This window comes from Spermophilus citellus, assembly GCF_964194105.1.
Source record: "Spermophilus citellus genome assembly, chromosome: 17".
Lineage (NCBI taxonomy): Eukaryota > Metazoa > Chordata > Mammalia > Rodentia > Sciuridae > Spermophilus > Spermophilus citellus.
Genome location: NC_138199.1, coordinates 75,251,892 through 75,260,705, shown reverse-complemented (window position 1 = coordinate 75,260,705; position 8,814 = coordinate 75,251,892). Strand labels below are relative to the sequence as shown.

At 57.8% G+C, this 8,814-nt stretch overlaps 1 protein-coding gene across 1 annotated transcript; it reads left to right on the top strand.

Moving 5' to 3' along the window:
- Positions 1 to 5,469: 5,469 nt before the first annotated feature.
- On the top strand, positions 5,470 to 8,612 carry SOCS3 (suppressor of cytokine signaling 3). The gene is made up of 2 exons (XM_081272741.1): positions 5,470 to 5,785; positions 6,340 to 8,612. The coding sequence occupies exon 2, from the start codon at positions 6,428 to 6,430 to the stop codon at positions 7,130 to 7,132; it is 705 nt and encodes a 234-aa protein (XP_081128867.1). The 5' UTR covers positions 5,470 to 5,785; positions 6,340 to 6,427; the 3' UTR covers positions 7,133 to 8,612.
- The last annotated feature ends 202 nt before the right edge of the window (positions 8,613 to 8,814 follow it).

The window sequence follows — 8,814 nt, the reverse complement described above, 5'->3', positions numbered from 1 at the left end:
AGGACTCCTCCACTGCGCTGGGAGACACCCGAGCCGCCGAGCCACAAACCTTTTCATTAGCTCCAGGCCCCTCCCGGTGGGAACAAAAGCTTGTGAACTGGAAGACCGTTTCCCGGCGGCGGGCCATTGTCCCAGCCTCCCACAGCCCGCCCCTGGGGATTGTTTGAAGCAGGAACGGGAGAGATCGGGGTCAACCTGGTCTGTGACCCACGATCCTCTCTCCCTGCGAGGGAAAGGTCATCTTGGCCACCACAGTCATCCTGGCCATAGCCCTGCCGCAGGCGAGGAGAGGCAGAGGTGAAAGCCTGAGCTGGGAAGCCTCAGTGGAGCAGCAGGGAGCAGAGGAAGGCAGGACCCCCGCCAGTCAGAACCGAGGAGAGACAGGAGTGTCCCCCGCCAACTCCAGACTAGAACTCCAGAGGGAAGGAGGCCGGATTTTGCTCCCCCTTCCAGGGCATCCCCGGGCGTAGCCGACTGGCATACAGTTGAAGCACTGTACCAATGTCAGGCCACAGGGCAGTCACACCCGGGCCACCCCCTGGTGCCATACAAAGCCCAACAGCCTTGGAGACAAGTAGCCCTTGGGCTTGGCACTCAGCAATGTGGTGGTCTGAGGCCTACCCCCCTCCCTACCCCGGCGACAGATGAGGCCACAGACAAGACAGTCACCCCTGGGAAGCACATGTGGCACCCGTGTGTCACAGGCTGTGCCATTGCTTCCTGCAAGCCCCATGGGCGCCAGGGTTCCTTCCCATCTGTGAGGTTTGGGGAAGTGCTGAGCATTTGTCACATACCAGGAGGGAGTAGAGCCCCCACAGGCTGCTGAAACCACTGTGTACTTCCCCTCCACCGTGAATGATTATCTTTATGAGCAAGCACCTTTGCCTGGAAATGGGATTCTGACCTCACAGAAGTTCTGCAAATTGAGAGATTAGGAAAAGACCAGAGTCTCCTAAATCCCTTAGATGGGAAAACAGCAGGGTGGAGCCAAGGGGCTGGACCCGGGTAGTGCTCTTTCCCCTGGAGCCACCCGGCAGATAAAGGGACAGAAGCATGTTCCTGGGTCGCTCTCTGCTCGGGTCCTTGCCTGGAAGTGGCTTCCTGGAAATGTGCTGTGCACTGGCCCAAGTGTCTCCTCCCACTTTTCCAACATGTTTGTCTTCAGATTAGCAGGCCTAAGGATCTCCAAGGACTACCCTGGGTGCTTCCCAGAACCCACACCCTCTAGCCCATCTGGGAGCCACGCCTGAGTCCTGCAGCAGCAACCAAGAGCTACCCTAGAAGAAGGCAGGTTGGGCACCTAAAAACAATGAAAATAGACTGTATCAATCCCTGGCTTAAAGGTTCCTTGAGCGCTTTCTACATAGCAGGTTCCAAAGAAATAAATCAAATGTAGTCGGCTTCCTCAAGATTCTCACTGGACAAGTAGACAAAACATTTTGAGCCATGTGGAAAGAGCCACCCTGGAAGATTCAACTGAGGGTCTGCCCCATCTTAAAGGAATGTAGCAATCAGCCAGTGCGTGGGGTTCTTCCACTCCAATGAGAGGAAAGGTGCGATGATCCAGGCCTGGGGGACACAGTCCCTCACAGAGACAGCCTGGCGTGGAGGAGACAGCCTGGGGTACACACTCCACCGAGGAGTTTGAGTTCATCCTGAAGCCATGGAGAAATCAGAGAGCCAAAGGAAAGCGTGGCAGTAGGCTGACCTCAGATGACAAACAAGTTTTTTGATTGCTTCTTATGGGAATTGTTTAGTTCCCAAAGCACACAGCAGCTGGTAACCACATCCCTACCCCAGGAGCCCCCGCCTTCCTCCTCTGTCCAAGAGGCCTCAGTGCTCCCCATTCATGCTGGGGATTGAACCCAGGGTTGCTTTACCACTGAGCTACATCCCAGACTCCCCATTTTTAAATACATTTTTATTTTGAGACAGGATCTAAATTGCTGAGGCCGGCCTTAAACTTGCCATACTCCTGCCTCAATCTCCCAAATTGCTAGGATTACAGGTGTGCACCAGGACACCTGGCTTCCCAGTGCTTTTGAAACAGTGATAGTTGGACTGGGGTAGAGCTCATGCTTAGCAAGCTTGGGGCCCTGGGTTTGATCCCCAGAACTAAAAACAAACAAAAAGGGATAATTAACATGAATGAAGTGCTTTCTAGGTGCAAGGTACGGTCCTCAGCGCTTTGTACGTATGAGTTCAATTAGTCCTCACAACAATATGAGGAGGTAGTTGCTCTCATCAGCCCATTTCTTTTTTTTTTTTAAAGAGAGAGTGAGAGAGAGGAGAGAGAGAGAGAATTTTTAATATTTATTTTTTAGTTCTCGGCGGACACAACATCTTTGTTGGTATGTGGTGCTGAGGATCGAACCCGGGCCGCACGCATGCCAGGCGAGCGCGCTACCGCTTGAGCCACATCCCCAGCCCTCATCAGCCCATTTCACAAATAACGAAACCGAGGCCCAGCTGGTGGACTAAATTGCTTAAAGTCACACAGCTACTGGGTAGTGGAGCCTGGATCACAGTTCAGTTTCCTGAGACAGCATGCAGGGAGCCCAGCCCCGCTTCCCAACTCCTGTCCTGACCTTCTCCAGCCACGGTCCCTCAGGGAGCCTGCTGGCCCTGCCCTACCTCTCCTCTTCAAATCATCCCTGCTCTCTTGGGCCCACTCTGAGCTCCTGACTGGCCACGCAGTCCATGCTGCCCGCACCTGCTGCAGAGCCCAGGCTCCCTTGAGTACCACACAGCTGCATTAGGACTTACCTGCCTCAGAGAGGTGGGTCTCTCCCACTAGGTATTCCCGGAACCTCAGGGAAGTTTCTTCCTCTTTATTTCCCTTTTCCAATGCCCCCACTCTACCCCAAGTACCATCAGTCTCACAGAAGGGCAAATGTGGCCATCCCTTTCTCAAAGCACTGAGCCTGGAGAGGAGGGGTCCTGCCTGTGGCCTCCACTCCCTGCAGGATTCACCCAGCAGACTGTCTTCCCAGCACTTCACCCAGTGCCTGGCAAAGGAAGGCACTCAAGGAGGCTTGTGGAAGGAATGAATGAACTTGACCTGTGTCGGAGCATTATGATTTACAAAGCACTTTCCCATCCATTAACTGCTCTTCTTTGTGAGTCCTCCTTGTCCTCCACAGTGCTCAGCGCAGGAGCGTGGTCATAGCAGTCACGTAATGAGAACAAGAATGAATGGATTGTCCAGTGACTTAGGAGACCAAGGCAAGAGGACTATAAGTTCAAAGCCAGGCTGGGCAACTTTTCAAGACCCTGCCTTGAAATAAAAATTAAAAAGGCCGGGAATGGAGCTTGCATGGAGAGCAATTAACCTAGCATTGGCAAAGCCCTGGGTTCAATCCCCTGTACCAAAAGGAAATAGAATGAACTGATGGTACAGAGAGGACAAATACATTTGGGAAGCCTGTAGGTATCTGAAGGCAGGGGGAGGGGGGTCTCGCGCATGCTCAGTGCCTGCACACACCTACCCCTTGGAGCCTGGTGTCTGTGAAGCATGTGGAATGCACTGTTTCCCCTTTGCAGAGGAAACAGGATTTCTCCAGCTACTGCTCTCCTAAGAGACAGAAGGGAGGACCGGACACACTTTGACACACACAATCTGTTTTAACCTCTTTACATCTCAGATCTCTGATAGGAGGTCGTCTTTTTTTTTAATTTTTTTTTAAGAGAGAGAGAGGGGAGAGAGAGAGAGAGAGAGAGAGAGAGAGAGAGAGAGAGAGAGAGAAGAGAGAGAATTTCTTAATATTTATTTTTTAGTTCTCGGCGGACACAACATCTTTGTTGGTATGTGGTGCTGAGGATCGAACCCGGGCCGCACACACGCCAGGCGAGCGCGCTACCGCCTGAGCCACATCCCCAGCCCAGGAGGTCGTCTTTATTCCTATTTACAGACGGCAAAACTGAAGCCCAGAGAGGCTGTGTTCTGGCCAAATGCCACTCAGTCCTCCAACATCTGGGGAGAGAGGTCAGAGTTCAGATGGAAGACACAGTGGCCAAGACAGTGAGGCCAAGGTGCCAGCTCTCCCTTCCACGCACCCAAGCTACTGTGCCTGTGCCCTGGGCACCTCTGCCCTCCCTTTCACCAGCTCATTATCCTCAGCCTATGAGATCTGAGAAGAGGGTAGGGCCCAAAGCTCACTGCCTCCGAGCCCTGAGGGGTGCTGATGTATATGCCACTTAGCTGGCTCTCAGTGGCTCCAGAACCCTGCAGCCTGTTTGGGGACAGGTTGCAAAACTTTCCATCCTTCATAAGGTTGGCACTTCATCAGTGCCAATGTGACCAAGAGCAAATTAACCTTTCATCTCAATCGGCAGCTCTTCTCACTCTCCAGGGAGAGTTCAGATACCGCCCCCCCACCCCCAGGCAAGGGAGGTCACAGGCCAGCTGGCCAACTGGCAGTGGGCTGAGCCCAGGACAACAGCTTTCTGGAAATTCTCTCCTGCTGGACTTTTATTCCCAGGTCTGACTGCAGTCTCTGTGTGAATTCCCCTCTCCTCGGTCCCGCACTCCAGCTCCTGGGCGATCTGGTCCCGCTGTCCCCAAGGTTTGGGATGTGTACAAACTCCTCTCCCCCGAAGAGACTCCAGGGCGCCCTCTGGCGGACGCGGGCGCGGGTTGGGACCATCGTTCCCCTTTCTGCTCCCCCAGCACCTGGCCGGACCCTCGCCATACACGCAGATGGAGAGACCCAGATGCTGTTGGAAAGCAGTTGTTTTATGTTTTGTTTGTTTGTTTGTGGGGGAGCGGGGAGGCCAGCACCCATATCAGTGTCAACAAAGAACCTGGCAGTGGGCCGATGGGCCGTGGCCGAGCAGCTGTTTCACAGGCTGCTCGCCTCCACCCCTGGGACTCCCGTTCTAGTCTTGGGACCTGCCCACAGGTGACTGTCGCATGTTCCCCACCACCAACTTCCAAGTCGGACGCCAGCCCCGCGGCCTGGCTGCGGGATGGCCCCACTTCCCTTTGGGCTGGCTCGGGCAGCCTGGGACTGTAATCCGGCTCGGTTCGGTGGGGGCGAGGGGGTGTCCCCGCAGGGTCCAAGAAAAAGGGAAGGGGTGCTAGGAGCCTCTTCGGGTCGGCCTCCTAGAACTGCCCGCGCTCCGGGAGCGGCGCCCCCGCCTCTGCCAGAAACTGGCCTTCTTAGAAGGGAGGGGGTGGGGGGGAAAGTGTGAATGAGAAGTTGGGGGCGGAGCGCGCGCGGGGGAGGGGCCGCTGCCAGGAACGCGCCGCCGGGGCTGGCGCCGCGCCCGCCGGCCGCCCTGGCCGCCTCGCGTCGCGCTTTGTCTCGGTGCGTCTCCGCCGGTCCTTGCCCCTGCTCGAGGCCCGCCCTCGGCCGCCCGCGGCCCCTCCCTCGCCCTCCGCGCGCAGCCTTTCATTGCTGCGAGTAGTGACTAAACATTACAAGAAGACCGGTCGCACAGTTCCTGGAATCCAAGGGGGCGGGGCGCAGCCGCCGCGTATATACCAGCGAGCGCGGCCTCCGCGGCGGCTCCGACTCCGACTCCCTGCGCCGCCGCTGCCGCTCCGACCCTGCACGCCGCCCGCCCGGCCCAGCTCTTGCCGGGGCCCCTCGTCTCGTCCCTGCTAGGTCGAACCCGGGGACGGCGAAGTCCGAGGGACGCACGCGCGAGGGCCCTTTTGTGGACTTCACGACAGCCAACATCTGGGCGCAGCGCGGGCCACCGCTGGCCGCCGCGCCGCCGCTGTGCCTTGGGGACCGTAGAAGGCGCAGCCCTGAGGCCAGAGACTTCGGTTCAGGACCAGGTAGGCAGGAGGGGCGCAGTGTGGCGAAGGTGGGGGCCTCTCTTAGTCCCGGGAGCTTTTCCCGGTTTCCCCTCCCCTTCTCGGGTCATTCCCGGCAGGGAGGGGACGAAGTAGGGGGCAGAGCGAATGAAAGCCGGAGATCCCAGGTTCCCGGAATACTCAGGCTGGGGCCCTCGGGCTTCTATCCCCTCCCTACTCCCATTCCTCGGGTTTCTCCCTGGGTCCTTGCTGGCCGGGGCCACCGGACTGAGCGGCGCCCGGAACGTCCCGGGGGCTCTGCTCTCGTTTCCCACCCCGGTCGCGCTCCTGGAGATTCAACTTCCGCGCGAGAGTTTTCCACTCGGCGTCCTCCCAGTGTGCTGCTGGGGAGGGGGCTGCCTGGGGCCGCCCCCACTCCTGGAGCAGAGTCTGGGCGGGCTCCAGGTGGTGCTGGGTCGCAGCGAGGGCCTCGGTAGTGGGTGTCCCAGCCGCTCGGTAGAGGCAGGGAGCCAGGGCTGGCCAGGCGCGCTGGAGGGTTCCGGGCACTCACAAGGCGTGCGCCTTCCTTTCTGCAGCCCCCCGGGATGCGGTAGCGGCCGCTGCGCGGAGGCCGCCAAGCAGCTGCAGCCGCCACCAAGCAGATCCACGCTGGCTCCGTGCGCCATGGTCACCCACAGCAAGTTTCCCGCCGCCGGGATGAGCCGCCCCCTGGACACCAGCCTGCGCCTCAAGACCTTCAGCTCCAAGAGCGAGTACCAGCTGGTGGTGAACGCAGTGCGTAAGCTGCAGGAGAGTGGTTTCTACTGGAGCGCCGTGACTGGTGGCGAGGCGAACCTGCTGCTCAGCGCCGAGCCCGCTGGCACCTTCCTCATCCGCGACAGCTCGGACCAGCGTCACTTCTTCACGCTCAGCGTCAAGACCCAGTCCGGGACCAAGAACCTGCGCATCCAGTGCGAGGGGGGCAGCTTCTCGCTGCAGAGCGACCCCCGGAGCACCCAGCCGGTGCCCCGTTTCGACTGCGTGCTCAAGCTGGTGCACCACTACATGCCGCCCCCGGGTACTCCCTCCTGCCCCTCTCCACCCGCTGAACCTTCCTCCTCGCCCTCCTCCGAGGTCCCGGAGGGCCCGGAGCCGCCAACCCAGCCTGCCCAGACCCTCCCAGGGAGCCCTCCCAGGAGAGCCTATTACATCTACTCAGGGGGCGAGAAGATCCCTCTGGTGTTGAGCCGGCCTCTCTCCTCTAACGTGGCCACCCTTCAGCATCTCTGTCGGAAGACGGTCAATGGACACCTGGACTCCTATGAGAAAGTAACCCAGCTGCCTGGGCCTATTCGGGAGTTCCTGGACCAGTATGATGCCCCGCTATAAAGAGCACAGGGCAGGGGTCAGGAGAGGGGCTTGGGTCCCCTCTTCTCTGTGGCACATGGCACAAGCACAAAAATCCAGCCGAAGGAGAGTCCTGTTGCTCTGGAGTCAGGAGGACAGGCCCCTCCCTGCGGCCCTCCCCGCTGCAGAATGGGGCCTGCGGACTTGGAATATGTTTGAGGGTGGGGAGTGCCACCTGGGCTCCCCTTCCCCAGTCCAGCTTTTGGAGGAGCCAGCTGGCCAGGTGGGACAATAGCAATGACCAGTGGATTCTCTTCTCTCCCCTTCCTGCACTACTCTCCGCTGCTTCCCAACAGGGGATGCCTCCAGAGAGTTGAACTTATAAGAACTGCCTCGGAATCTTCAAACTTTCCAGCGGAACTTGTTGGCGCTCTGATTTGGTTTAAACCTGAGCGAGGTGAAGGGCCTTGGAAAGGATGGAAGGGAGAGGGCAGCCTGAGGGGCCCCAAAGCTTCGGGCTGGCCATGGAAATGGCCAGTCCAGGTGAGGGGGGTGGCTGCATGCTCCACTCCCTGGCTCTGGGGAGAAAGGCAAGGGGTGACCTGAAGGGAGCCATCTTGTGCCCCAGAGCCCAGGGCCCTTCCCTGTTATAAGGAGGAAGTGGCATTTGGAGAGGATGGATGGGCTGGTCAGTCGTCTCCTTTTCCTGCCCATGCTGTGACTTCAGCACCTAGGGGATGGTGGTAGAGATGAGCCATCATTGACCCCATCCCCCACCTAGAGAAGATGGGGGATTCAACTTTATGCCTCCTGTCTGGCCAAGAGATTCGCCTTAAATGCTGGGCCACACACTGGGCCATCCAGGCAGAGAGGCCCAGGGATTCGCTGGAGGGCACCCAGCCAGCCACTGGTCAGGATCAGTGGGTGGGGGGTGGGAGACCCATGCCTTCCAGCTGAGCGCTAGAAGACCAGAAGCCCAGTTGGTGTTGGCCAGTCATAGGCACCTCGTGGTCGGAGCAGAGCCACCAGGTCCCACGTCCTCCAGGCCCTGCACAGCCCTCCCTCCTCACTTGGGGTGGGGTGGGCAGGAAGTCATCCAGGCGCCTGCCACTCCAGCTGCTCTGGCTCTGCTGGCGCACTGATCAGTGACAACTTACAGGAATGTAGCAGCGACGGAATTAACCTGGAACTGTTCTTTTTGGGGGGGGAAACTAAACATAAAAGTTTTCTGTGTCAGGTATTTGGGCTGGGCGGGGCAGTTGTGCTTTGGGGTCATTTTTTCCTTTTTTTGTTGTTGTTTTTTAATAATGTTTACAATCTGCCTCGATCACTCTGTCTTTTATAAAGATCCCACCTCCAGTCCTTGCCCCCTCCCCACTCAGGCCTTCGAGGCTGTTAGGAGATGCTTGAAGAACTCAACCAAATCCCAATCCAAGTCAAACTTTGCACATATTTATATTTATACTCAGAAAAGAAACATTTCAGTAATTTATAATAAAGAGCACTATTTTTTAATGAAAAACATACTTTGAGCGTTTTTCTCCCAGCACCCCTACCATGCCTTGCTTTCTCTTTCACCCACACCCACACTCAGAGGAGAGGGAGGGAACCACTGAGGGGGCTGGCTGTGCCCCATCCCTGCTGAGGTGCTCCTTGTGGTGAAATCAAATGTGCCTTCACGTCAGTGTGCCTGCCCCTGTGTGTCACTGACAAGCTAAGGCAGC